The 27,149-nt window shown below is 32.9% G+C and overlaps 7 protein-coding genes and 1 long non-coding RNA gene across 15 annotated transcripts; 5 read left to right on the forward strand and 3 right to left on the reverse strand.

Moving 5' to 3' along the window:
* Positions 1-187: 187 nt before the first annotated feature.
* On the forward strand, positions 188-1,498 carry LOC126875337 (H/ACA ribonucleoprotein complex subunit 1). Its single transcript, XM_050638230.1, has 4 exons — positions 188-463; positions 572-702; positions 762-1,002; positions 1,080-1,498. The coding sequence occupies exons 2-4, from the start codon at positions 590-592 to the stop codon at positions 1,344-1,346; spliced, it is 621 nt and encodes a 206-aa protein (XP_050494187.1). The 5' UTR covers positions 188-463; positions 572-589; the 3' UTR covers positions 1,347-1,498.
* On the reverse strand, positions 1,462-4,039 carry LOC126875311 (la-related protein 7). 3 transcript variants are annotated; one of them, XM_050638163.1, is made up of 6 exons: positions 3,938-4,039; positions 3,448-3,763; positions 3,023-3,369; positions 2,055-2,954; positions 1,818-1,962; positions 1,462-1,757 (listed from the first exon to the last, which is right to left on the reverse strand). In XM_050638163.1, exons 2-6 carry the CDS (start codon positions 3,695-3,697, stop codon positions 1,606-1,608), a joined length of 1,794 nt encoding a protein of 597 aa, XP_050494120.1. In that variant the 5' UTR covers positions 3,698-3,763; positions 3,938-4,039; the 3' UTR covers positions 1,462-1,605. The 3 variants fall into 3 exon arrangements, with proteins under 3 accessions (XP_050494120.1, XP_050494117.1, XP_050494118.1); XM_050638160.1 differs by having other exon boundaries at positions 3,871-4,031; XM_050638161.1 differs by having other exon boundaries at positions 3,829-4,030.
* A 231-nt stretch (positions 4,040-4,270) lies between these two features.
* LOC126875321 (26S proteasome regulatory subunit 6B) lies at positions 4,271-6,308 on the forward strand. Its single transcript, XM_050638187.1, has 6 exons — positions 4,271-4,432; positions 4,631-4,723; positions 4,821-5,154; positions 5,230-5,433; positions 5,527-5,791; positions 5,866-6,308. The coding sequence occupies exons 1-6, from the start codon at positions 4,400-4,402 to the stop codon at positions 6,182-6,184; spliced, it is 1,248 nt and encodes a 415-aa protein (XP_050494144.1). The 5' UTR covers positions 4,271-4,399; the 3' UTR covers positions 6,185-6,308.
* A 253-nt stretch (positions 6,309-6,561) lies between these two features.
* On the forward strand, positions 6,562-8,336 carry LOC126875331 (alpha- and gamma-adaptin-binding protein p34-like). Its single transcript, XM_050638214.1, has 6 exons — positions 6,562-6,947; positions 7,082-7,251; positions 7,319-7,433; positions 7,500-7,655; positions 7,780-7,896; positions 7,959-8,336. The coding sequence occupies exons 1-6, from the start codon at positions 6,884-6,886 to the stop codon at positions 8,129-8,131; spliced, it is 795 nt and encodes a 264-aa protein (XP_050494171.1). The 5' UTR covers positions 6,562-6,883; the 3' UTR covers positions 8,132-8,336.
* On the reverse strand, positions 8,079-9,920 carry LOC126875386 (uncharacterized). The gene is made up of 2 exons (XR_007693398.1): positions 9,390-9,920; positions 8,079-9,310 (listed from the first exon to the last, which is right to left on the reverse strand). It is a non-coding gene; the product is annotated as an uncharacterized LOC126875386 (long non-coding RNA).
* LOC126875303 (227 kDa spindle- and centromere-associated protein-like) lies at positions 8,977-21,283 on the forward strand. 4 transcript variants are annotated; one of them, XM_050638135.1, is made up of 18 exons: positions 8,977-9,195; positions 9,927-10,062; positions 10,150-10,587; positions 10,683-10,763; positions 10,840-10,990; positions 11,078-11,545; positions 11,642-11,911; positions 11,976-12,190; positions 12,250-14,933; positions 15,008-16,331; positions 16,416-16,776; positions 16,858-17,253; positions 17,329-17,661; positions 17,819-17,969; positions 18,187-18,643; positions 18,734-19,355; positions 19,451-19,853; positions 19,978-21,283. In XM_050638135.1, the coding sequence occupies exons 3-18, from the start codon at positions 10,179-10,181 to the stop codon at positions 20,275-20,277; spliced, it is 8,625 nt and encodes a 2,874-aa protein (XP_050494092.1). In that variant the 5' UTR covers positions 8,977-9,195; positions 9,927-10,062; positions 10,150-10,178; the 3' UTR covers positions 20,278-21,283. The 4 variants fall into 4 exon arrangements, with proteins under 4 accessions (XP_050494092.1, XP_050494091.1, XP_050494093.1 ...); XM_050638134.1 differs by lacking the exon at positions 9,927-10,062; XM_050638136.1 differs by lacking the exon at positions 9,927-10,062 and having other exon boundaries at positions 11,081-11,545.
* An 89-nt stretch (positions 21,284-21,372) lies between these two features.
* On the forward strand, positions 21,373-23,392 carry LOC126875329 (D-aspartate oxidase). The gene is made up of 6 exons (XM_050638207.1): positions 21,373-21,709; positions 21,784-21,907; positions 22,038-22,183; positions 22,250-22,406; positions 22,478-22,762; positions 22,838-23,392. Exons 1-6 carry the CDS (start codon positions 21,525-21,527, stop codon positions 22,949-22,951), a joined length of 1,011 nt encoding a protein of 336 aa, XP_050494164.1. The 5' UTR covers positions 21,373-21,524; the 3' UTR covers positions 22,952-23,392.
* Positions 23,252-27,134, reverse strand: LOC126875314 (histone acetyltransferase KAT8-like). 3 transcript variants are annotated; one of them, XM_050638170.1, is made up of 8 exons: positions 27,017-27,134; positions 25,801-26,037; positions 25,043-25,302; positions 24,879-24,969; positions 24,672-24,799; positions 24,364-24,594; positions 24,040-24,284; positions 23,252-23,957 (listed from the first exon to the last, which is right to left on the reverse strand). In XM_050638170.1, the coding sequence occupies exons 2-8, from the start codon at positions 25,991-25,993 to the stop codon at positions 23,738-23,740; spliced, it is 1,368 nt and encodes a 455-aa protein (XP_050494127.1). In that variant the 5' UTR covers positions 25,994-26,037; positions 27,017-27,134; the 3' UTR covers positions 23,252-23,737. The 3 variants fall into 3 exon arrangements, with proteins under 3 accessions (XP_050494127.1, XP_050494128.1, XP_050494126.1); XM_050638171.1 differs by lacking the exon at positions 27,017-27,134 and having other exon boundaries at positions 25,690-26,801; XM_050638169.1 differs by lacking the exon at positions 27,017-27,134 and having other exon boundaries at positions 25,801-26,396.
* Between the last annotated feature and the right edge of the window lie 15 nt (positions 27,135-27,149).

The following is a 27,149-nucleotide window of genomic DNA, read 5'->3' on the forward strand; positions in this document are numbered from 1 at the left end:
TATTTACAAAATGGCGATATAAATAGCAGATTACAGTATACATAAAAAAAATAGTATACAAGAAAGTTAAGTGTAATGAAAATTGATATCAAACTTGAATTTAAAAATACAAGATATGATAAAGTTACGTTAATTTTATAAACAAAATAGTCCACAATATTATTCTATTTATGTAATTAATACCTTAAACTCTTTTAAATCATTTCATTCAAGTACTATATGCCGTGTTAGATCACTACATGCTCATAACGCGCATGCGCAGACTGTAATCATAAGTGTAAACTGTAGCTCACGGAAGGAAATGCCGCTATTTTGTAATAACAGAGTGTAGTTACAGTTATATAAACATAGTGACAAAGTTAATTCTGATATGTTGTGCAGTTAATAACTTGAATCATAAAAAATATCGTATAACTGCATAGAGATAGAAATATTATCATTTTATTGACCATAATTTTTACAGGTTAGACACGTGGTTTTACTCTACATTCTTACTTTTGTGAAGTTATGTATTTTTCGTACATAACCTTATATGTATTTTTAAGTTAACAATAGAATGAATTATTTTCAGTATTTATAAAATAAAAAGATGTCATTCCGAGGTCGCGGTGGTAGCGGCGGATTTGGTAAAGGGGGAGGTCGTGGTGGAAGAGGTGGAGGAGGATTCCGAGGAGGCCGTGGTGGTGATAGAGGTGGAAGAGGGTAATTATTACATTTCATACTTTCTCACTTGATATATAATAATGATTCATATATTATAGATATGATCAAGGTCCACCAGAACAAGTGACTCCATTAGGGCATTTTACATGGACGGTTCAAGATGACTTAGTTGCTAAAGTAGATATAGAACAAGTACCCTTCTTTAATGCCCCAATTTATACAGAAAACAAACAACAAATTGGAAAAATAGATGAAATATTTGGCAACATTAGAGATTACTATGTGTCTATAAAATTATCCGAAAATATAAAGGCATCCAGTTTTCAAAAGGATGCACAGGTATATTTTGTTTTATATATATGAATCAAATTTAACAACTACTTTCCATTAATTATTACTACTGTATTCCATTACAGCTATTCATAGATCCAGCTAAGTTGTTACCTTTACAAAGGTTTTTGCCTAAACCTCCTGGTTCTGTACAAAAGAGAGGAGGTGGAGGTGGACGTGGAGCAAAAAGAGGTGGTGGAGGACATGGTGGTGGACGAGGTGGTGGCAGACCATCATTTGGACGTGGTGGAGGTTTTGGAAGAGGAGGTGGTGGTGGTGGTTTTAAAGGACGTGGAGGAGGAGGATTTGGACGTAATGATTCTGGCAGAAGTCGTGGAAGGGGAAGATGGTAGAAAATTAAAACTGCAGATGGATTTTTATATAAAGACATATTAAATGATAAAAATTTCTTAATTTCATTAAAGAGACTTAAATATAGGTAATTTTTAAAATACATAGCTGAAAGAATCATAATGAAAACAATATATGATTTATTTGTAACAATGCTGTTGGATATTATTTATCATTTCTGTTTTTATAAGTTCATGATATAAAACCACCTGTTTTATATATAATTGTTAAGTATATTTGACAGGAAAGAGTACTCTAAGTTTACACTTCATCGAATTTGATATGCTTCCCAAGTTCTTTTTCTGCCTTTTTTAGTAATTTATTCCTTCCTCTCTGTTTGATTTTTACTTTTTTACTCAATTTTTCTTCTCTGTCATGCAAGATTTTATCCCAATACATTTTTTCCTCTTCACCTACACAAGAGGACATAAATGAAATTACTTCCTACTAAAATATTTACAACGTTCTCTTACCTTCTAATATTCTCATATTTCTTTCCTCATCAGACTTTTGTATAAATGCTTGTGCAGCTTCACTTGTATCACATCTTACATAAGCAAAACAAGAACCATCTTCAACATCTATATATTTTACAGAACTATTATTTTTTAATTCCATCTGAAAATATTAAAATATATCAAAATTATATATATATATTTATTTATTTTTTACTCGCATTATATCTTCATGTTCGACATATATATATATACCTTTAAACTTTTTGGATCTGTACATGGTTTATCCATTTCAATTTTAACTATAACTCCTGATGTAAATGAGAAACGACATGCAGATATACTATTTTGTTTCCCCGTTTTGTCCTTCTCATCATTTTCTACCCTTTCAGGTTTATTTTTTTCATAATTCGACCACTGAGTCCATCTTGTTTTTCTTAAATGTTGTTTGAGTTGTTTCATCTTACTTCTCTGTAATTCTAAGTATTTATTCCTAAGACATTTCCAGTCCTTCTTAGCCATAACTTGTAATCCTATACTATAACTAAAATCTTCCAGTTTACTTTGCTTCTTCCGCTTTTTCCTTTTCTTTTTTTTTTCATTTGTATTTTCTTGTTCTTTATTATTTAGAATAGTACTGTCATCAATTACCATTTGTTCATTTTCATCACAATTATCTGATACTTGTTCTTCCTTTAAAGGCACATTCCTCTCACATTTATTTAATTTTCTTTGTGTACCTTCCAAAAAAACATCACTTTGTTTTTCATTACTTGATTCTATTTCTCCACTGTGTAAATCACTGGGATTTTTAAGCTTTTTCTTTTTACTTTTTATCAGTTCACTGTCCATTTGCTCTTCTGTTTCTCCTGGTTCTGCAGATTCTGTATCTGAGTGTTTTCTTTTTTTTGCTTTCTTTTTATTGTTATTATCATGATTTTCTGAAGTATTATTGATGTTTGTGTGCATCTGCTGCTCATTACTTTTGTCTGTTTCAGTGTCTTCCAATTTTTCATTAGCAGCAGTATTTTCAGAACAGATACTTTTCTCATTTCCTAATGTCACATCTTTTTCTGCATTATCAAATGTAGTAATGCTTAAAAGTTTATCAGGAGCTGTATATGATGGTAAAACACAGCCTTTTTTTTCAAATGCCTAAAATATATTAATTCAATAGTATAAAGTAATTAAAAATTTTCCATTGTTATATATGTTCCTCTTACCTTTAAACAGTTTTTAGCACTTTCAATTGTATCGAACTCTACAAATGCAAATCCTTTTATCTTTTTATTATTTTTAAATCGTGGAATAGAAACATATACAACTTGACCATATTGAGAAAATATTGAACTCAGTGTTTCATGATCTGTATCTGGAGGTAAATTTTGTACGTAAACTGTACATTCATCAGTGTTTTCTTTTTGTGCTATTGGTGTTATACGTCGTACTTTCATACCATCTTCAGATAACGATAATATTGTAGATGCTTGTACACCTTTAGATATCCTGTTTATATCAGTAGTCAATTCTCTTATTTTATTAAATTTTAAAAAAACACTGAGGTCCACATCTGAAATATTCAAAGATAGAATTTTAAAATGTCAAATGACAATTAATAATGTCATAATGTTAACATTATAATTCTTACATGGATCTTCTTTAACTAAATTACTTAAAAATCTATCTTTACTTAGATTTGCATCACTAAAGTAAAATTCCATTTGTTTTAGTATCGCAGCGTGCAGTGCCTTTTTTCTAAGTCTGGGTTTCCCTCTAGAAATGCTTGTAACTTTATTAACTGTTTCTATACGCGAGTCTTCCACTGATTTTTGCACTTGCGGTACAGGAACTCTCTCTGAATCTAACTCCATATCAGACTGTTGTTCTTCCATCACCATTGTTATTTAAAAATTTGTATAACTGACGATGAACAACTACGTATAATTTCTCCTATTACCAAGTATCTGTAAAGAATAACGGAAATGTAAATTTCAAACTTAAGCAAATGTTTCGTACTTATTTCAGACACCTTATAAAACTAGAATGATGCTAAGAATATTCAATATCTTACAATACGTATATAGCACTTGAAAAAAATGAAATTTGTTACGCATACAATCCAAATTGTAAACGTTTACTGGTTGAGAAACCTTGTAAACATAAAGCCAAGCCTGAAATCACGCAAATTGCAGTCAGAATATCTGAGGAACTATATAGGATTATTTTAAAGATGCTAAAATGTTTAAAAATCACAAATTTATAGGGATTTTATTTTGTCATTTTAGGGACCTTTAAAACATTAATCGTCAGATATTACAATTATTTAGTTAAACAAAAATATATATTGCTGTAAAAAGTAGATTAACATATATGATTTAAAAACAATATTTAACGAATGTTTTATTATCTGTACCAATAAAATTCATAATATTTTAGACATATGTCTTTATTTGACTTCCTTTCTGTAGTCGATTAAGTAGTTAATGGTAGCCACTCCTGACATATATGTATAATCATTGAACTGAACTGTTCAAGAACCTCAAGTCATTCGTTGATTCGTATGTCGGGTGCAATTAATTAAAGAAATTCTATTTAAAACAATGGATGAAATGGGTATTATTCTGCCTGATAAGGTATATATATTTCTGTTCAGATTTTCTTCCAAAATTACAAAACAGAGAAATGAACGGTCAAGAGTTATTGTTGAACTTAAAATTATTCACTGTAACCTCAATTTGTATTCTATTTAATTGTTATGTATTGTTATTTATAATAAAAATTCCTCGTACTTTTGTTGTGACATAAGTAATATTTCTTTTGTTAAATTTTAGGATATTGGAGAGATGGATTGCAAACCTGTAAGTGGACACTATACTGGTGCTGGTGATGAACTAGATGTTGAAGATCTTTATACAAAGTACAAGGTAGGAAAATTTGATATTCTATTCCTCTATATACTTCTTTGCTTATGTATATATATTTAATTAATATATGAACATAATAATAATTTTATATTTATAGAAACTACAAAGAATGCTAGAATTTCTCGAGGTTCAAGAAGAATATATTAAAGATGAACAACGTAATTTGAAAAAAGAATATTTACATGCTCAAGAAGAAGTAAAGCGCATACAAAGTGTGCCTTTGGTTATTGGACAATTCTTAGAAGCTGTAGACCAAAACACTGGTATTGTAGGTTCTACTACAGGTTCTAATTATTATGTACGGATTTTATCTACAATTGATAGAGAACTGTTAAAGCCTTCTGCAAGTGTAGCTCTTCATAAACATAGCAATGCTTTAGTAGATGTTCTACCACCAGAAGCTGACTCAAGTATTTCAATGTTGCAAGCAGGTACTTTATTGTTATTGTTAGCAATTTAAAAAATTGTAGAAAGAATAGTGTTTCATGTACTATTTTATTTTATAGATGAAAAACCTGATATTCAATATAGTGACATTGGAGGCATGGACATGCAAAAACAAGAGATTAGAGAAGCAGTAGAACTACCTTTAACTCATTTTGAATTGTATAAACAAATTGGAATCGATCCACCAAGAGGTGTGTTAATGTATGGTCCCCCTGGATGTGGTAAAACTATGCTTGCAAAAGCTGTAGCTAGACATACTACTGGTATGTATCATTTTCAGTGTTATATATTTTAAGAACATTTGAATAAACAGTATACTTAACTTCTTCTAACTTAGTACAATTAATATTTTTTAGCTGCATTTATTCGCGTAGTAGGATCAGAATTCGTACAGAAATACTTAGGTGAAGGACCAAGGATGGTCAGAGATGTCTTCCGTCTAGCCAAAGAAAATTCGCCAGCTATAATTTTCGTTGATGAAATCGATGCTATAGCCACAAAAAGGTTCGACGCACAGACTGGTGCTGACCGTGAAGTTCAACGTATTCTTTTGGAACTGCTTAATCAGATGGATGGTTTTGATCAAACTACTAATGTTAAAGTTATTATGGCTACAAATAGGTACGATTTTGATCTTTATTGTGATCTTTACAAAAAGTAATTGATATAAATGCAATGATCCATCTTCTTTTTAGGGCCGATACATTAGATCCTGCATTGTTGCGTCCTGGCAGGTTAGATCGAAAAATCGAATTTCCTCTACCTGATCGTCGTCAAAAACGTTTGATTTTTTCGACAATTACGGCGAAAATGAATCTGAGCGAAGAAGTAGATCTTGAAGATTATGTAGCACGACCAGATAGAATTTCTGGTGCAGATATTAACGCAATTTGCCAAGAAGCAGGAATGCACGCAGTACGTGAGAATCGATATATAGTCTTGGCGAAAGATTTCGAGAAGGGCTATAAAAATAATATTAAAAAGGATGAATCTGAACACGAATTCTATAAATAATTAGGGAGAAACCCTAATAGTAATACTATGCGCCATTTACATTTTATGATCACATATGTATTTGCAAATTTATGTATTGCTATAAATCCAATAATCAATATACGTTTATACAATTTTTGCCTTATCAGTTACACACATTATTAGTTATCTGTCTCAGTTCACGAATTTTCAGTTATTTAGAAATATATGAACACTAGTGGTATTGTAAGGAAGTTTATCGCGTGTAATTGATCTATTTAAAATTATGAAACAAATCATTTTTTAATATTGATTATTATTACTAAATTTATGAAATGTATTAAAGAAAATACTTATACTTTCGTTTTATCAAAATTTATCGAAATACTAAAATATATGAAATAAGTCAGAATTATTCTAGTTTCTTTAAAGGTCAAGTGATCACAAACGTCATTGTGATCGTCCATCACGAAATGTTATGACATGATACAACATCGATATGTAAAATAATTCAACTAATTCATTGTTCAAAGTATATAACAACAAAAATATCGCTGTATATCGAACGAAAGTGATTAATTTTATTTATTTAATATTACATTTTTATATCAATTAACGTAAAGATCGCAATCCTAACCTAACCGTCAGTTAGTAGTTAGTAGTTTAAAAAATATCTTTTAAATTTTTCAATATATCTTGAGATTATTGAACTTTAATAGTACGATAAAACTTTATTACGAAATGAATCTACCACGAATATTAATAATAAGCACCGAAAAAGGGAAAGCTAATGAAATTGCAGCGCGTAAGTTGAAACTTTAATATCTTTTTAATTTCGATATTAAAAATTTGGTAAATTAATTTTTTTTATATAAATGTTTGGATGAGTATTATTTGTTGCAATAATTTTTTATTTTTATATGTTATTTTATTTTATAGATATAGGTGGAGAAAAATTGTCTAACCAAGATCATTTTGAATATCATTTATGGGATATTCAAAACAAATATTACAAAACACAAGTGTTAATATGTGTAATAGAAAATCCTTCTGAAGATATTTCAATTGATAATGTAGAAGCATTAATTGTACATCATAATCCACAGGCAGTAAGATATTTAACTTCTAAACAGAATCTTTGACAGAACGAATGATCTTCAGCACTGATTTTCCTAGGAAGATGCAGATCAGAATTTAAAGAAATGGTCATCTCTAATTGATTCTTTGGCAGAAGCTGAGGTGCTACTGTTTTCTTGTAATTTTATAACAGACACCATAATTAGGAATGAAGGTATATACAAATAACAATTGTTATATTAACTTGAGGAACATTAGACATGTAATTAGTGTATTTCAGTGATAAAATGGTGTCTGCAAAACAGATTTGAGCTAATTGAATTAAATAGACCGGATGTAGGTGCTTCAGAAGCTGATTCAGAAAATAATAAATATGGTATTGAGAGGATTATTGAAGCTTTACATGCTCATATGTGGCCAAACATGATACTTAAAGGTTTCTAATAAAGACCTATATATACACTTAAACTAAATTGGCTAAGTTTAAAAAATATTGCTTCATAAGTGGAAATGCTTATTCACTAATTGTTTAAAATTTGTAACTTATTGTAACTTTACAGGAAAACCATTGGATGTAGGAGAACAAAATCCTGATATGGCTGAAGTTGAAGAACAGTTTGAAAACATTGAATTAAGTCAAGATTCTACAGAAACATTACCAATAGAGAACATGCTAGGTAAGTTGAAGAATAATTCATTATGAGATTTTTTTGCAGCTCCTATATACTATTTTTTTCAGATGGAATTATGGGTGAAGAGAATGTAGATTTTGGAGAATTGTTTAGTCAATTGAGAGCTATGAAAGAACATGCAGCATTGCTGCCAACTGATCAAAGACGAATAGCCGCTGAACAATTAGTTACTGCTTTTTGGAAAGCGATGGGTGGTGATCCATCAGAAATGGAAGATTAATATATGTATTAATTGTATAATGCACTTAAATTCATATTAGGAACGTGTATCTTTATCTTGACATCTTTTTGATATATTAATTTTTAAGGAGAGAACATGACGGTCGTTACAATAGTTAATTGTGAAATATTTGAAGTCGTTTAAATAAAAATCAGATGTAACGTAACAATGTTAAATTATAATAAACATAAGTATAAAATCAAAAGATTTGATTAAAAGTATTGTTTGTAAAAGATTCTCTTTTACACATGAATATTTCCATTGAAACTTTGTATAATTTCATTATAGATACAATTAAATTAATTCAAATAATCATCGATCGAATCGAAATATATATACAGTAATGTTTCGCTAACTGACCACGGATCTGGACTGTATCTGGCCAATTATCAAGAGAAGTATTTTAAGACATTCCAAGTATTTCTTTTTGTCAATGAATGTGAGTGAGATATAGATACTTGATACATTTGTTTATTTTGTATGCGTAATATCAGTGAACTGTGGATATTTATACAAGTTTATATTTTTATGATTATAACTAAAAAAATAGAATTTGAATATAAATTTGTTTCACCATTTAAATATTGTAACGAGTAGTATTATATTTCTAGTATTTTATTTCGAATATTTTTATATATTACGTGCATTATATAGATTTTTGCATTTAAATTCTACTTAATACATAAAGATGCATAAATGTTCAAAGACCAGAACGTTGAAAGTTCACTTCCAAGAACTGGCGGGGGTAGAAATGGTCAATGAATCAAATTCCTGGTCAGTTAACGTGGCATTATTGTATTTAGTGGTTGTTCTTTGTTTATTCCTCAAACATTGGCATCCCTTGTTTCTCCCGAATTGGTGAGCGTTTATAGTTGCCGGCCTGCCGTTTGACTAAAATGTCTGACGCTTTTCTCGCAGTGGCTCCGTTTGATTTGGACGAACATAGGATAGTGAAATTAAAAATATTGGTAGAACAAAAAAATCAGGCGTGTAACATTGATAATATTTCATCATTTTTATCGTCAACAACATGTACCCATCGGTTACTTAGCACTCAGCATGAAGTAAGTTTTTGTAACAACCAACAAAACTATATCCAGTAATATTTAGTCCTCTATTAACATTTTTTTTCGAATTTCGATCTGTTTGACTGGATGGTGACAGTTTTGTAAAATTTTACTGAAAATAAGTGTGTTCATCATAACCTTATAAAGTATATTTAAAAATTGGATAGTCGAACCTATTTTACTTTACTTACGATTTCCTCTATAAAAACATACATCAATGATTTAAACCAGTCAATGTTTTAATGTTTTACCTGTCTGTCGAATCGGTTTCGTAATTGCTTTTTATTTTGTGAAGTATCAATTTAAAATTATTATTGATGATGATGTATATGGCATAATTGTACTTGTAGTACTATTTAATAAGGTTCTTGTGGGGATATGTGTAAATGCTTGTATTTTTGTAAAATTTTGATTATATTTTATATCAAAGTGTGTTCTTTTTTTGTGAAACATATTATATTGAATGTTACAAAAAAGAGACCTAAGATAATTTTTGTATCTTTTGATCATTTATGTTGACCACATATTTTTTTAGTCTTCTGAATACTAGGTTACAAAGTGTTATAATCTTTTTTTTATAATACCTTGCTTATTAGATTTAAAAAAATGTTAATAATATTCTTATTTAAAAAACAAAAATACATAAAAGAATAAGTTATAATTGTTTCACGCAAGAGGATTATAATTTTTTGTACATAGATATGAATTATATATGTTTTATTTTATAGAATCTGATATATATATATTAAGCATGAAAAATAAAGTTTTTGTTGATGCTTGTAGTACTAATTTAAAGAATAATCATATGCATGATAAAGTAAGGCATTGTCAATGACAAAAACAATGTAGCTGATCTCCTTGAAGGTAAATTTTCATACTTGTTTGTTTATTTCTGCAATAAATTAATTATGTTGTATTCTTTTTTTTATTGTGATATAATTTTATATATAGAAGAACCAGAAAATAAAAGTGTTAACACAATGTCACAATCAGAAGATGCTTATGCTCCAGAGGAACCAACACCAGACATTCCAATATCTTTACTTGATATACAAATGCCAGAAACACCAGATAGTACAAAAGGCCAAACTAGCGATGGAGACACACCTAGGTTGGAGAGTCCCAAGATGCTCAAGCCTGTGCTAGGAAAATTACAAGCTAAGAAGAGATTGATGGCATTTGCTAACAAATTTAATGTCCCACCAAAACTCCAAAATAAATCCAATCAACTTCAAGCACATTCTACCAAAGTTTCTAAATCTAAAAGTATGCCAAGTGATAATAGTAAATCTTCAAAAAATGATTCAAGCGCAATTGTAAATGTTGACTCAGACTCTGTACAATTTCATAATCGTCATTCAAGTGGTGGTAAATCAAAAAAGAAAACAGGTAATGTTCAATAAGCTTAATTTATAGATCTTTTTATATTTAAAAAATGTATAATTTGTAACTAATTTCAATATGGAAACATTTCCATCATATAGAAGAAAAAATATTGGCTATTGAAGAGATTAGACGAGAAGAATCTAAAAGTAAAATGTTACTGGCCGAAGCTATGGCTGCAGGTACTTATAATATGAAATTTTAGATAAAACTTAATTATAACTATAACTATATTACACTAACTATATTATCTTACAGCTAGTTTAGAAGAGGAAAATTATGCAAATAGGAATGGACAAAATTTATTAGATAATGTAAAGATTTTGAGAGAAAGAAGTAGACAAGATGATGTTAATGTCTCTTATAAAAGTGCTTCAAAGTCTGCAATAGAAAATAAATATTCAGAGAGGTATAAAAATATTTATCGTTTTTGTATAATAAACAGTTAATTCTTGCATTTTTATATGTATAAGTAATGTGCCAAAACTATTTTAAGAAGGCGATATGGAAGAGAAGAACGAAGAGATAGCTCGAGTAAAGAGTCAAAAGATTATAATGGTAGCAAAGAACGATATTATAAAGTCCCGCGTGATAAAGAACAACGTAGAAAAGATAAAGATAAGAAAGATGATAAAGATAAGCGAGAGAGTAGTAATAAATACGAAGAGAACCGAGATAGGAAAGATGAAGAAAAAGATAAAAAGGATAATGATAAATGGGAAGATGTACGAGAAAAGAAAGGAATAAAAGAGAAGAAGGAGAGTCTTAAAGAAAAAAGAAGTGATTCACAGGAGAAACCTGAAATTAAAGATAGAAAAGAAAAGGAGAAAGATAAAGACAAAGGAAAGGAGAAAGACATAATGAATTTTTCTTCGTGGGTGGAGTTAAAAAAGTGTGGTATAATGATGGACGACATCATTGAGATTAAAAGACGTGATTACTCGGAACGATCAATAAAGAACAGGTTTGCTTGTATCTCAAAATATTTACATTATTTTTTATATCTTTTTTATATATTATGTAGATATTTGGCATATATATATATATATATATATTACAGAACAGCCGAGGATTATTTACGTCACTTTGAGCAAATGTTAATGATAAACGATTGTCGTTTGAAACGTTACGCTTTTATTGCCGAAGGACTGGAAGGTCCTAAAGAGTACCCTCCTGAATCAGTAAGAGCAACTAAACGAGGAAGGCCTCAATTATTTTATTCTGAAAATCCTCGTATGTCGCTTTTCATCAATCATCAGCAAATTCTTCAAGCAGTTACTGCCGATCATCGTGATAAAATGCGGAATATATGCGAGACAGACTTTATACGGTATACTAAAATGTCTTTTGTCTCACTAATTTTCCTTTACCCATTCAGATCTTAACAATTCTAGAAACGATACGGAAGCAGCGGAAAAATCTCAATGTACACGTAACTGGTATCCAAAGACAGGCATATGTAAATCTGAAGGAAATGACAAGTGGCATGTACCAATTAATGTACAACTGCCTAGGTCAAAATGGGATAGTGAAGATGAAGACAGATTATCCGACACTGAAAAGGAACAAAGAAATGTAGTGAAATCGAGCGGCATGACTTCGAAGCAAGGTAAATATTTTGTTTACTTTATTTATAAATTAGAAAAGTTTGTATAAAATTTATTTTAGAACCTGAGGAATTTTCTCCACGGTTAAGTACGATAGAAGAAGACATTAATAAAGACCAGAAAATGATCAACGAAGATGAGGCTTCTAGTGTTAAAAAAATAGACGACAATAGACAATCAACATCTCCTTTGTTACAATCTGCAGGCAACGAAAAATTAGCATCGGAGTATGAACAGTTCATGAAGATGGTTTGCAGTGATATTCCAATGTCGAAAGAATTCTCCCCAAAACCAAACAAAGCTTCTGCCTCGACGTTAAGCTATCATGAATTTAATATAGAAACTAATTTGCCGAATGACAATAATTTTTCGTTTGTAGAGCATAGTATATCCGGAAAGTCGGATAAAAGTAATTCAAGTAAAATTGAGGAAAAATTCAAATCCAATGAAAGCCGACAGAACTTGGAAAATATTTCGAAGATCGAGGACGATCAGATACCATCAAGCAGTTCTCATATTCAGGTTCAAAAACGCGTAAGAGTAGAGAGTAAAAATATACATGATAAAAGTGAATCGGAAGATTCTAAATCAATACCCAGCGATTGGGAAAACGTTCGAATTAAAGTAGAACGTATGAGCGACGAAAATTCTGATTCTAAAGAAACAAGAAAGAAAAAAAGACGAAAGAAAGTGACTTCTAGCAGTAGTGAATCATCCAGTTCGTCGAGTTCTTCTGACTCTGAGGAAGAAGTAAAAAGAAGGAAAAGAAAACGAAAAATATCGAACGATTCGGACTCATTATCGGATTCAGATAGCAGCGATAGTAGTAGTAGCAGCAGTGATTCTTCTAGTTCCGATGATAAACGGAAGAAAAGAAAGAAGAAGAAACGAAAAGCTGAAAAAAGAAAGAAAAAAGCGAAACGAATTGCAAAGACGAAGAAGAAGAGAAGAAGGAAAGTCAGTTCGGATTCAAGTAGTAGCGATTCGTCTGAAGATAGGAGGAAAAAAAGGGTAGCGACTAGAAAGTCTAAGCAGAAGAAAGAATATAACGATAAACAAGATAACAGAGAAGATATAATAAAGACGATACAAAAGTCGCCTTTGGAATCTTCTTCATTAGAAAATGCGAAATTGGTACGTTCTCAAGTTCCATTAAAGAAAATTAAAGAGGAAGTAAAAGTCGAAAATAGGAAAAGATCCTCAGATAAACACGACGTTTGGAACAAGGATCAGGAATTGGTCAGAAAGGTGATTTCCGATAGCGACATCCACAATAAAACCCACAAAGATGAAGAAAAAAGAAACAAAGTCGAAGAGCGATACTTGGAAGAGTGGGAAATGGATTCCGTGATCATGCCGCAGAAAGGAGAAAAACTGTCAAAGAGTAATGTTGAAAAAGTAGAAAATACTGATATACAAAACATTCGAAAAATAGAAAGGAAGGAGGAACGATGCAAGAAAGATGACAAGAATAAAAATGACGAACGTTTGGAAGAAAAATGTTCAAGCATAAGCAAGGAGATCATCCCAGGGAGTTTAAAGATAGAAGAAGATGTAGATGGAAAGAAAAAGAGGAAAAGAGATAAAGAGAAAAAGGACAGCAGTGAATTTTTAGCTGACTGGAAGAAGGAGAGTGAGCGTATATCTCAGCAAATAATGCAAGACGAAATAAAGCTTTCTAAAAAGTTAGACAAACAAAAAAGAGATAAATGGGGAGAGACTGAATTTGATACTCTGAATGTCCCATCGTTAACACAACTTGAAAAGGAAGTAAATAAGAGACAATTACTAGCGGACGAATGGGAAGTTGACAGCTTAGAAGCTGTGTCTGATTTAATGATTAATAAAAAGAAAACCTCTCGTATTTCAAAGAAATTAGAAAAAGAGGTTCGATATGATAAGAAAACAGATACATATATCGCTATAGAAAAGGAAACTGTAAAGGAATGTAAAAAGAGGCAAGATAGATTGTCTGCAATGAGAATTTGGGAAGAAGAACAAGAAGAAGGAGAGAAAGAAGCTTTGATGCTCCTGGAACAGAAGAGTAAGAGGAAGAGAGATGATTGGGACATTGAAGAAGAATCATTCTTACGAGAAAAAAGTGACAGAAAAGAAAACGTAGAAGACAGCATTACTATAATTGAGAGCATCCATAAGGAGGTAAATGCAGTCAGTAAAAATGTGGATGCATCTATGAAGCATGATGTTGTTACTAGCAAAAAGAGCAAGAAAAGTCGTTGGGATATGGAATCACAGTCTGAAGAAAAAATAAAGCTTAAAGCTCCTGTTATGTGGGAGGAAGAGTGTGCAGAATGGACGAAAGTGAATAAATTCGACCACGATATTGAGAGAGTATCTTTGGAATGCCGTGACCCGATATTAGCTAAAACGAAGATAAAAGACGAGGACGTTTGTATGGTTGAACAGCAGTTGAGAAAGTCTACATCTAAGAATTCAACAAGTGCAGATATTATCGATTTGTTTCCTAGAAAATGTCAGGATATAGATTTGTTAGAATCATCCTGGACTCCGGAAGAACATACTAGATGTAAGTCGCGAATAAGAAGTTTGGGCAACAGTTCACAGGAGAATGTGCTCTTTGATAAGACCAAGGAATTGACGCCTTCGAAAGAACAATGTACTGCAGGACAATTAAAGGATATCTTTGAGATAGATGTGAAATTAACGAAAAAAAATACAGAATTATATAGTCCCAGTTCTCCAGCTGGATCCCAGAAGTCTGAAGTATGTTTATATATAAGATACATTTTTTAAGTCTATATTAATTAAGTATATTAATTATTTGTTTCTTCTTTTAGGATATGGAAATTTTTAAGGATAATCAGGTAAATCTGAAGGAGAGTCTCCTACACGATAAACTAAAGAATGAAATTCTGGTTATGTCTGATGATGAATCAGTTCCCAATATACCTCTTCAAATAAAGTATCGCGATGGTAAATATGCAAAAGCTGCAGTGATGAAGGAAGAATTTGAAGAAATTTTAGGAGTGCAGAAGATAGAGGATCAGACTCTTCGAAAGAAATTCGATGTGAAAGTATCTGAAAGTTCGTCTGAATTTCCAATCAACGAACCATACCCAGACACGAACTATAAATCATTACGAATGGACATATTCGCAGGGTATGAATCTGATGAATCACATGGAAAATTAAGCAACAAGAGTTCTGAGGCAATATCTTCATCTGCCAGCGCAAAAGGAACAGAGGAGACTAATGAAGGAAAAGCAGCACTCAAGTTGATTCCTAAACAACTGTTAGTCCGACGAAACAATGAACGCGTGAAGACAAAAATGATTTCAGACGATCCCATGCAACACGCTGCGGCTCTATTGACCATTCAGAAGAAACTTCGAGAGTCGCACTCTGTGAAAAACGATATAAAAAACACATATTGCGAAGAACCTAATGAATTTAGGATCGAGTGTGAAAAGACATCCAATATACATGCACCTGTTGCTGAAGTTATTCCTACGGAACAGACTACTATTACGGATGTTAAGGTGGACTCGAAAGACTTGTCGATAACAGTGAAAACCTCGATTACCACAAAATCGGAATCACCAGGGGCGGTGAAGCTCGATTTCAATGAGTACAGGTCTGGGAACAAAGGAACTAAGTTGGAAGAACTTAAAAAGTCTAGACCACGTAATAGTAAAGATATTAGTGACACGGAATGTCAAGTAAGATCACCGGGCAGAGAGCAGAAAAAGAAAAGTCCTAGTAGAAAGGGGAATAGGGAAGATAAACGAATTAGTGATCGTAGCAAAGAAAGAAGAGATAAGAAATTTGATGATAGAGAAAGAGTAGATAGGAGAGATAGTAGGAGTTCGAAACAGGAGTACAATGAATGTAGAAGGAGGTTCAGTCCTTCTACTAATCGCAATAAAAAACGTACTTCCTGGGAACGGGAAGGAAGTCGTAGCGAAAGCCATAGCCGCAGTTGGAGTAGAAGTAGAAGCAAAAGTCCAAAGAGAAAGGAAGAGTCGTTTGCAGGCTTTTCTAGTAAAGAAAAACGATCAAATAGAATCGATGAGGATAGATCCAGTAGAGCAAGAATAGATGATAGAAGAGAAAGATCTATAAGAGGTTCTCCTAGATCTAACACTACCCCACATAATAAAGGTAATGTTTTTTTCTTTCTTTAATATTTTTCCTTTTTTTACCTTCAATTTTTTATGATTTAGTATTATTGGTAATTGTCTACAGATCATTTTAAAAAACATGGACCTATTAAAGGAGATCGAGGTGACTGGAATAGAAAGAAGTACGACTGTATGGAAAGAGAAAAGGAAGGTAGGTCGTACGAACCAATGGAAGTACTAAGAGAGAGAAACGTGGATATTGATAGACATAGAGAGAGTAGATTTCGCGGAGATGAAGCAGATCGGTCACTATGGCCGTACGAAGCAGAGAACATGCTTCGGGATGGAAATGAGTCCTTAGATTCCTATCCCAATAGTCAAGATTTAGATCTTGATTATGAAGAGAAAACGTACTACAGGGATGACAGTATTGAGAGGGATATCATGGAAGGTCCTTTTCGTCCTTCATCAAAATTCAAGCATAGGTAGCATTAATATTAACATTATTAATAAAAGTAGTATTGACGTTAACAATGCGCACTAAACGAATTATATTATTTCAAAAGAAAAAGTAGGCTCAGTACAAGAAGAGACAGACAATGGGAAAAGGAAAGAGAACCTTTGGATCTAGATAGACATGGACACGTTCGAAGAACGGATAAATTACCTCCACCTAGAGGTCGTTCTCCATTACGGTCGCGAAGATCACCACGTAGATCATCACACGACCGCTTTAGACGTGAATCTAGATCGCGATCGAAATCATGGTCAAGATCAAGATCACGATCTAGGTCAAGATCTAGATCCAGATCGCGATCTCGATCAACATCCAGGTCCCGGTCGATGATGCATTCAAGATCGAGATCTAGATCAGGATCTCGATCAAGAACTAGGTCTACCTCGGGGTCCAGAATGAGAAGTCCGGATCATTTACGAATGACGGAACGATTACGATCTTCCAGGTGAATTTCTAAAAATAATTTATAGTAATTAGTTATTGTTGGATTGTTGGTAAGTTTATCTTACTATCGATTCAGATCACCTTCCATGGGACGAGGTAGAGTGAGCGAAAGTTCAAGGGAAAGGAAGGATGAACACGATAATATGAAACTATTAGATAGCTGCACCGAAAGAGGTAGACGAATAGAAACGATCGTGCAGTCCGTATCCGGACTACCTAGGGACTCGACTGTGTTAGACTCGGAAATGCACATCGGTGACAATATGGAGACAGTTGCAACAAGTTTCCAATATTCGGCTGAAAACGAAGTTGGAAACGAATATTACTATACAGAGAATAACTTGACTTATCCACCGTGCATTGATGACTCAACGGCGAGTTCTCCGAAACGCCTATCCCTCGACGATAGGTAATACCTATAGAAATCGTGTTCGGAATCCCAACCCCACCTACCCTTCCTTTCCACTGTTTCCTGAACCATTATAGATTGACTGATCCCACTATTTATAAATATTTATATTTTATGTAATATTATGTACATATTTAGATCTTTTGGTTAATTTTAGGCTAGAACTTGAACTGGGAATTAAGAAGCAACAGGATGGAGCAGGAATATCAAATGATTACGGAGAAAACTTTAATTCGAATGTATGTTATCCATCACCACCTGGACAACAGCAGCAAATGTTATACCGTCAACAACCTACTGTTTTACAAGTATGTGACATTTAAATTAATCAATGACAATGATAATCTTTAGCTTAACAAGTTTTACAGGTTATGTTTGTCTTCTTCAGTATTATAATTGGTATAATATTGCTTCATTTTCATTTCTTTATATTTTTGGCTCATTTATCTTTCCTTTTATTTAATGATATTGTAAAGATGTTAAAAAGGAATAAATAGTGTATTTTAACGTAAACGTATCAAACAGGTGGGCAATGTGTTGCAAGTAGTACCTGCAGATTTCAATGGTGTCCCAGCAACACACAGAGAGCCGACCAACTCCTCCTCAGCACCAATTGTACGAGGTTCCAGTCAAGTAGTTCGCGTAGGTAATGTTCTTCAGGTTGTGCCGACGTCCTTGGATTGGAGCGGTGGACAGCCTTCTTCAGTTGATCAATCAGGAGGGATGATGTATTCCACGACAGTCCCTCAATCTTCTCCGGTTCCCTCAGTACCTATATCTGTACCTGTTCCAGTTCCTGTCCCCATGCCTGTACCGGCCGTTCCATCCGCTATGAACTCATCGACACCAGTTTCCACTTTGTCCCCAGTTTCATTGCCTCTTTCCGTTCCTGTTCCCGTTCCTGTTCCTGTCCCTGGCCCTGCTCCTGTGCCACTTCCTGTGACGCAAACGACGTTCCCCAGAGCAGAAGTGACACCGCAGAGTAAATATATGAGAATTTACTTTTTCAAATTTTTTATTACAAACGTCATTAAATAATGTAAATAATTATTTAAATGATTAAAATTTGTAGAAGTACCTGTTCTGCCGGTTTATAATTACGAAGTTATCTTGGAGACTCGTAGAAAAGAACAAGAGGAGCGTAAGCGACTGCGTGAGATTAGGAGAAAGGAAAAAGAACGTAGGCGAATCGAACGAATTAATCGTCGCGCTCTTCAATTGTTAGAGAAGAGTAACATGCGTCAGTCAGAAAACGCAAATCAGCAGAAGAATTCAAACCTGGATCCATCTGTTTTAAAAGCTCTTCGGGAAAGTGAAGAGCAAGGCGATGCAGAGGAACAACAAACTTCCTCTACTATTTTTGAGAAGGAGGAAGAAATGCCGGTAGTCGCATCTTCTGCTTCCACAGAAGAAGAGGAGGTACCTGTTGAGGAGGACGAGGAAGAAGAGGAAGAGGAGGAGGCTGAGGTGGAATATGACGAAGAAGAAGAAGAAGAAGCGGATGACGACGAAGAGGAAGAAGAAGAGGACGATGAAAAGTCACGGTTAAATAAATTGAAAAGCGAAATCGATGAAACTACAACGGTAACAGCGATAGATGAAACAACTAAGGTCCAAATCGAAACAGAATCTAAAGGATGGCCGGAGTTACCCCCACCGCCTTTGAAAGGAATTTTAGTCGCATCAGGTTTCAGGTATACAGTTGTTCATATCTCTATTTGACAAGGTAAACAACACAGTTTACTTCATTTTTCAAGTATAAATGTACATAAATCTAAATATATTTTAGAAGGACCTCGGTACCTAATGGCAATTTGGATGACCTTTCTACTCCTGAAAATGATAACGGAAACAACACGGACAAAGAGGATATAGAAATAGATAAAAATGAGTCCAGCAAAGATGAAGCTGGTGAGAACAAGTTAAGCAAATTGAAAAATCAAATGAAGAAAACTAAATTAGCGAAATTAGGAAAACGGAAACAGAGAAGTAAAAAATCTGTCCAATTCGCGGATGGAATCAAACCTGGAGAAGGTACTAGTCCTAGTGGCGGTGAAGGGGATATGCCTTCCCCTCCACCACCCACTACTGTCACTCGAGGTGGAATTCGTGACGTTCGAAGGTCCAGTTCTAGAAAGAGTAGAAAACAAGAGAAAAGAACACGACCTCCAAAAGCAAAGAAAAAAGTGAAGGTTAGCCATTTCTTAGCTTATAAATTTAATTTCTTTGTTATCTATAAGAGACGAAGAAAGAATTAAACCGTGAGCTTTTCATTCTAATGTAACAAATCAACGTTTCTTTAATTGTGTTTATTAGGTGAAAATCATAAAACTGAAGAAGCCCCGTGTCACTCCATTAACGGCGATGATGATGAATGATTCGGACGAATTAGATGATCGTTCTCCGCCACCGCCACCTCCAGGGTCTCCTCCACCGCCGCATCTTTGGCCAAGTTATCTTTCCGCTTACAACGCTAACAACCGTACTAGTGAAGCTCAAACAACAGCTGCTGCAATTTCGAACAATGTTCAAGCTCCTCCACCACCTACACCGCTGCCTCTCTTAGTTCCTCCTCCTCCTTTGAATTACACGATACAACCTTGCAGCAAGGCGTAAGGCTTTTATGTATTTTAGATAACATTATTCTATGCTAAAGTGTAACAATCGTAGGTGTTAAACTTGTAAAGTGAACGTTATATGAACTCTTACTTCCCAGTGAAGTCACAAAGAATGAGAAAGAGAAGAATGTGCGTGGCCTTGATATAAAGGCTTTGTGAAATCGTTGAAATTTTGCACAGGACTTAGACGCAAAAAATAATGTATTATTATTAGTAACAAATTCATCAACAATTTGTTTTTTGTAAATAGCTTCATTTTTCGTGACACAATTATTAGTCGCTCTCGAAATGAAAAGAATTCGCGTACGACTAGTGTTCCATTGCGTCCACGTCCCTGCAACGCGTTGCGTTTATATATTTTTCGATACGAAGAAAGAAATAGTCGAGGAAAAAAGAAGAGTGAGATACAGTGGAAAATTGTAACACATGAGACAAGTACAATTTATCCGAAACACTTTAAAGATCAATTGTTAACAACAATTATATTATTGAAGATGTAAGGTAACATAAGATATGAATTTATCATTGTATATTTTATTTCTATAGTGTATCGGTTATTTTTGATTTAGGCATAATTTTAACAAAAAAAGGGGTCTTGTGCAGTTTCTTCTTTCTTTTTTGAGTTAAGTACTTTTAATTATTCGAGCTCATTTTATTAATGAGATAATGAAATTTGTACATATATACGCGAGGAAATAGATGTAATTAGACCAAATTTCATATTAACCGACGAATAAGGCAAATAAACAAGAAAATTAAGCTGAACTTGGTTAACTATTCTCTCTGAATTTCTAACATTTATTATACATATCTCGGTAGATCATTGTTTAGCGTGCGAAGATCGTAATTTCTTTTTATGCTGTAAACAAATCTTTCCCTTTTTGGATTAAATGATGTTTCTCATCTTTAATAAGGAAATGTTAACTGCCCGTAATATCTGAATTACTACAATAACTTTTGGAAAAGTATCGATTTGTAACAAATAAACGTAATTCTTTTAATAAGGCTTGTGCGTTCATTTCAAAATACATACGTTATCGACTGCGGTTACAATAGATACATTCAGTAGAACTGAAACATGTCAAAACAAGAAGAATAGATAAATGTTGTACAATTTTTAGGATCGCGTCAAAGTACATTGATTATTCTCAAGTCTTTCGATGATCAACTACTGAGGTGTTCTACTGAAATTTTTTAAGGAGAAAACTTTGTGATTTATATTGTGATTTATATAAAAGAAAAAAAATGAAAGTGGCCGTAATTGGAGGCGGAATAATTGGTTTGACAACAGCCTTACAATTAACTCGTGAATTACGTAACTCTGAAATCACAGTTTTCGCTTCTGATTTTAATAATACTGTCAGTCATGTGGCTGCTGGAATATTTAGAGTTGGTTCATCATATTCTGGACCAACTGAAGAAATAACAAGGTTCATATGAAAGACAAATCTTGTACTTGTTTCTACCTAAGTTTTTATATTGTGTAATTAAGTGCTTCTTTTAGAAACTGGCTGCGAGACTCGTACGCATATTATGATGATATCCGAAAATCTCATGAAGCTTCTTTCGCCGGTGTAACTGCTATTTCCGGTTACTTATTCGCAAATTCCTCTCCGGAAACCGTAAAGGTTTATTCTATACTTTAAAATGTATCTTTTTATTACGATTACATTTTAAAACAAATAATGATAATAAATTAAAAATAGTTTTTATTAGAAAAGAAATTAGTATTTGTTAATTTTTTCTTTTTCTTAATAGAGTCAGTGGATGGAAAATTTAGTACCAATATATAGGAGAGTCACGGATGAAGAATTTCAGCTAGTCGAGGGTAACTGGAAATATGGGTCATTTTTTAGTACTCTTCTCACCGAATGCAAATTACATCTCCCATGGGCACGCAAGAAGTAACGAATTTACTGTATTGATTATAATCTTTCACGATTGTTATTAAAGAAATACTTATTTTCTAGATTAGAAGAAAATGGAATCAGTTTAGCAGTAAAAGAATTTAATTCTCTGAGGGAACTTGTTCCCGATTGGAATTTAATTATGAATTGTACAGGTCTGGGCGCACGATCTTTATGTAACGATAGACGTCTCGTTTCTATGCGTGGTCAAGTACTTAAAGTATGTTCTTTTTAATGTAGAATTTATTTCATGAAAGAACAAAGTCCAATTTACAAATTTAAAAAAAATAGGTAAAGGCACCATGGATAAAAACGTTCTTCTATGGCGAGTTGGACACTTACATTATACCTGGTTTTAATGGCACAGTTACTCTAGGTGGTTCACGAAATTTTGATTCCGAAAATGTGAAACTTTGTCCGCATGAATCTGCAGCGATACGCGAGAGATGCGAAAACCTTCTTCCAGGCCTTAAGAAAGCAGAAGTTATAAAAGAAGAAGTTGGCTTGAGACCATATAGAGCAAATAACGTCAGAGTGGAAGTTGAACACATCGTAAATGGGTTTTCTAAAGCTATTGTTAGTTTTAATGAAATATTGTTTATTTCAATGAATTGCGTTTCGTTATCATTAATGAAACGCCCTGTATTATAGGTAGTGCATAATTACGGTCATGGAGGTTACGGAGTATGTACTGCACCTGGAACTGCTAAGTATGCCATTAAGTTGGCAAAAGAAATGCATAAATCTTCTATTGCAAAATTATGATTGACGAATATTACTTTACCTCAACACGCTGACGCCGGCGCCGATATTTATGGTTTTCTCCGTGGGGCGGCGCTCGAATTCACTGTCTGCTTCGTGGGGCGGCGCTGGGTCACTACCTATTTTGTGAAATACATGTGTCATCGCCGCCCCTCGGGACAGACACGTATGACTCGCCGATGGGGCACGCCGCCTCACGGAACAGACACGTGCGACACGCCGATGGGTCGCGCCGGCATCAACGTGTTAATATTGATACGACATTAATCTCTCGACGTTATATTCGTTGAAATTTTACCATAATTACTCACGAATACATAGTTTATTATTAATGAATTTACATAAAAAATCATTAATACAATCTAATACTGCGTGGTATCGTCAATGTTAATTTTCGAATTGATAAATCTCGAACAAAAATAAATAATCTTTCCATTATAAATACATGACATTTGGAGTCACTATCAGTATATTATCTTCATTTCTCTTTTCATAGTGTACTGCTAGGCAGAAAACTATATAAAGAACATTATCTTAAACCACCTATCAACATTTCTACGCTCTGAAGAATAGCGAAGCTCTATAAAGCGTGTTCATTCGCGTTATCTTCCGATCAAAAAACCCTGCACGTGTACAATGCATATTAGTGGAGACTGTAATGCATCGTATAAAAGTTGTTTAACAAACTTGGAAACATCGTTTTGTCGCTGTTTTATCAAGTGTTTGCTAAACACATTAAATCGTGAATCTCACGGTAATGAAAGCCGTCGAATTCCCATTTTCTTTCTACTATTTCTTGCCAGATTTCACGTTCTTTCGTGGTGGAGCTCCCCATCGAAGTGCACTGCTGTCCACTGTTAAACGAGGTCTCTTGTACTGGCTGCTTTTAATATGTTCCTCGACTAATTTAGGTGTTACGCAGATTACATGTTGTCCCTTCCAATATTTGACCATGTTCATACTTTGCAATGTCGATATTATATCCGTCTGCGATATACTTGTCATCTGACTGTATATTATATTGTATATTTTTTAACTTTGTTATGTACGTAATTTAACCGACTTTCCTATACAATTTTATCGAAAGTTACCTCAGATCTTTAATACTAAGAGTACCTCGGAAATCCCGCAGAATTTCCAAAAGAATCCAGCTCCAGTAACTCCTGTATGATAATTTTCCTAAGTCACTCAACGGCTTTTCGGGACTACCAACTGTTTGTTCTATTCTGCTTAATTCGTAGCTAAAAGCGATTAAAAGTTTTCCATATCCTTGCCTTTGAAAAGGCGGTAAAGTTAAAATGCAAGCAACATTATTACCATCGGGTGATTCTTTTTCCTGAAAGCAGATAAAACATGGTAAAAAAAAAATAATTTGCAGGTTATAGATGTAATCATATATAGAAAGAGGAAAATACCTTTGAAAAATAACCAACTAAATGAGCTCCATGTTTATCAACTTCACACAGGATATAAAAAAGAAATGGTTCTACATCAAAGTAAAGGGTTTTGTGATCCAAAAAAAGTTTTGCGAGCAAACATAAATTTTGACAATAAATTTTATGCTCTCTACCATCCACTTCCCAAATGCTTAATGTGCCTTTACGATATATTTCTTTGCCAACTGGTTGCCTGTGTGTACATTCACTCTGAAAATAAAAAATTTCAGCTTCTAATTTATTTATTTTCATAAAAAATTAAATAACTTAGTATTAACATTTTTTACCATATGGTATCTATAAGTCTTTTCAAGGCGCATGTATTTAAGGCAGTATTCACAAATCCATAGCTTTGGTTGCTTGCCATACTCTTCTGGATATGGACTAAAGTACCATGTATCAATTTCATATTTTCCTAAAAGTAAACTTTTGAAAATAATGAAACCTTTTTCACATATTGGGTATAATACTGTAAGATATGTATTGATGCTTACCGATTTGAATTTTGTCAATGTATTTGACTTTTGTTATTGCTTCGTGTTCCTTTTCTAAAGCGGCAGTTGTAGGATCCATTTCAGCATATGTCTGTAATTGAAAATAACAAAATTTGTTATAAACACACATCCAAAATTTGATAGATACACTCATAAATATGTGCCTTTTGAATATGATTAATTTCATCATGTCTCCTTTTCTGATTTCTTGTAATTTTACGATCTGAAGAATCTGCTAGCAAGTCAGTACTAGAGTTTCTATCTCCACTTTTCCAAGTTCTATCACTCATGTCAAACCTGCTTGACATAATTCTGTCTCTGGGCACCCATTCATCCAATCTCCTATTGTGTCCTTCATAATGTACATAATATTCATAATGACTTTCACTCTCATTATATCTGGTTTGTATAATCTCTGCTGGATCTGAATACAATTAAAAAATCTTTTCTTTGATATTATACACATAACTCATTAACCTTAAATAATTTACAACTTGCAAAATAACAAGCCAAATATTTCAAGTATCATATGAAGACTACAAGAAAATAATACAATAAATTACATACTTCATTTTTTACAGGAGGATTTTAAAGCTAAATATGTATTTTTGTATGCATAATTTTAAAAATATATCAGTTTTAGCTATTTTATAATAAAGCATTTCTTTTTAATCATAAAATGATATCAAAATCAAAAATTCAACAAAAGTACATTTGTCGTATTTCTTTCTTGTCCTCTTCCTATACAAACATCGTCCGTAATGTTTTCAAAACAAGTATAGTTTATTCGGGTGAAGCCGGTAATACAAACACAAATACGAAACGGCGAAGAAAGCGCGCAGATAATCATCCGTTAACACTAGATGTTTCTTCATACGTAATAATAGATAAAAAAATTATAATCGTCTGATAATATATTTACGCCAGGAGTTATCGGATCTTCGAACCAGGTAGTGTTCGCCTATATCAAGAGGCAATTCTTCGAGACTATCCGCGTCATCGCCAGATCCCTTCCCGCCATTCGTCAACGTGTTCTCACGCTTTTCTTGCTTCACCATTGTTTCCTTCGGTCCTACGATACAGTTCTCTTTATTTCTTTGTTCCGATTCGGCCATTTTCCAAATTAAAAGATCACTGATTGTTGAAATGATACACGTCGCTGTGAAATAACCGAAAATAGATGAACATTGCACTTGCTGACGCAACGCGAATATGGTCATAAAATTCTTCGCAGCGTATATCTTTATTATGTATATTATGTGAACTGTATGTATTGTGAACTGGAGTAGGCCTGTGGCTCCCTCTAGCATGAAGAATATCTTGTATGATAATAGGGTAAATTCTAGCGCCGCGTATTTAACTGTACAATAACGTAGCCGAAGTCACGAACAATAGTTATTTAACAAATTTATTGATTAAATGTCAAAATTATTTATCAATCTGTGGTCACTCTCAAATTTCGTATTTACTTTCGTTATTCACGATCTTGTAATCATGGTGCTTGCGATATTGTGTTTCAAACATTAACCTTTTAAGTAGGAAAACTAGATACATTCAGCGAGTTGGATTAAAAAGACATATTACTTGTCGATTACTAAAGTATATCGCATTTGGCAACTTTGTCTAAATATTTTCTACAATAGTAGGGTTATCTCTATTTGTAATTTACTAGAGACTACTAGCGAGTAACTGAAATACCACGTAACCGATGTTATGTTTATGTTTCTCGTTAAACAAAGCCATTGTAGATGGTCATTATCGGAAGTTTTTTTCTTCTGAGTCGGATAACAAAAGCAATATATTCCGATTGAAGCAAGAAATCTAATATGCGTAAATTATATATTAAAGATAAAAAATTATTGTGTCTATGATTTTTCTAAAGGGGAATCAAGAAATATGTCCATAAGATTATTAGTAATATTTTAAACAATGAGTAAAAGATACTTAATTTTGTATCATGTGTTATCATGTGTAAAATTTCCTACTTGTTCATTTATTTTCTTATTAGAAACATTTAATTACGACAAACTAAAGATATAATACCTATTATTATTTTATTAATGTTATCTACATTGTATACTTAATATTAATATATAATTTTATTAATAATTTAATTTTTTATTATATTTAATACTTACAATATTTAATATTAAACCATTAAGATACTCCCACTGAAAACGAACATAATAAAATCGCATGATTGTTATGAAATTATGAATGACGAGTATAGAAAAAATATAATGGCTATTACATATGACTACACCATATAGA

Source organism: Bombus huntii, chromosome 18 (genome assembly GCF_024542735.1).
Source record: "Bombus huntii isolate Logan2020A chromosome 18, iyBomHunt1.1, whole genome shotgun sequence".
Taxonomy (NCBI): Eukaryota; Metazoa; Arthropoda; class Insecta; order Hymenoptera; family Apidae; genus Bombus; species Bombus huntii.

Coding starts and splice junctions, on each gene's coding strand:
- LOC126875337 (XM_050638230.1), top strand. CDS start 590: ATGTCATTCCGAGGTCGCGGTGGTAGCGGCGGATTTGGTAAAGGGGGA. Junction 703..761: donor GGTGATAGAGGTGGAAGAGG/GTAATTATTACA, acceptor CATATATTATAG/ATATGATCAAGGTCCACCAG. Junction 1,003..1,079: donor GTTTTCAAAAGGATGCACAG/GTATATTTTGTT, acceptor ATTCCATTACAG/CTATTCATAGATCCAGCTAA.
- LOC126875311 (XM_050638163.1), bottom strand. CDS start 3,697: ATGGTGATGGAAGAACAACAGTCTGATATGGAGTTAGATTCAGAGAGA. Junction 3,370..3,447: donor TTTAGTTAAAGAAGATCCAT/GTAAGAATTATA, acceptor TGAATATTTCAG/ATGTGGACCTCAGTGTTTTT. Junction 1,963..2,054: donor CAGATCCAAAAAGTTTAAAG/GTATATATATAT, acceptor TAATATTTTCAG/ATGGAATTAAAAAATAATAG.
- LOC126875321 (XM_050638187.1), top strand. CDS start 4,400: ATGGATGAAATGGGTATTATTCTGCCTGATAAG. Junction 5,434..5,526: donor TGTAGCTAGACATACTACTG/GTATGTATCATT, acceptor AATATTTTTTAG/CTGCATTTATTCGCGTAGTA. Junction 5,792..5,865: donor GTTATTATGGCTACAAATAG/GTACGATTTTGA, acceptor TCTTCTTTTTAG/GGCCGATACATTAGATCCTG.
- LOC126875331 (XM_050638214.1), top strand. CDS start 6,884: ATGAATCTACCACGAATATTAATAATAAGCACCGAAAAAGGGAAAGCT. Junction 7,252..7,318: donor TACATCATAATCCACAGGCA/GTAAGATATTTA, acceptor TGATTTTCCTAG/GAAGATGCAGATCAGAATTT. Junction 7,434..7,499: donor CACCATAATTAGGAATGAAG/GTATATACAAAT, acceptor AGTGTATTTCAG/TGATAAAATGGTGTCTGCAA.
- LOC126875303 (XM_050638135.1), top strand. CDS start 10,179: ATGTCACAATCAGAAGATGCTTATGCTCCAGAGGAACCAACACCAGAC. Junction 10,764..10,839: donor GGCCGAAGCTATGGCTGCAG/GTACTTATAATA, acceptor ATTATCTTACAG/CTAGTTTAGAAGAGGAAAAT. Junction 17,662..17,818: donor CGCCTATCCCTCGACGATAG/GTAATACCTATA, acceptor GGTTAATTTTAG/GCTAGAACTTGAACTGGGAA.
- LOC126875329 (XM_050638207.1), top strand. CDS start 21,525: ATGAAAGTGGCCGTAATTGGAGGCGGAATAATTGGTTTGACAACAGCC. Junction 21,710..21,783: donor CCAACTGAAGAAATAACAAG/GTTCATATGAAA, acceptor TGCTTCTTTTAG/AAACTGGCTGCGAGACTCGT. Junction 22,184..22,249: donor CTCCCATGGGCACGCAAGAA/GTAACGAATTTA, acceptor CTTATTTTCTAG/ATTAGAAGAAAATGGAATCA.
- LOC126875314 (XM_050638169.1), bottom strand. CDS start 26,188: ATGCTAGAGGGAGCCACAGGCCTACTCCAGTTCACAATACATACAGTT. Junction 24,970..25,042: donor AAATTAATCATATTCAAAAG/GCACATATTTAT, acceptor TTTCAATTACAG/ACATATGCTGAAATGGATCC. Junction 24,595..24,671: donor AGACTTATAGATACCATATG/GTAAAAAATGTT, acceptor TTTTATTTTCAG/AGTGAATGTACACACAGGCA.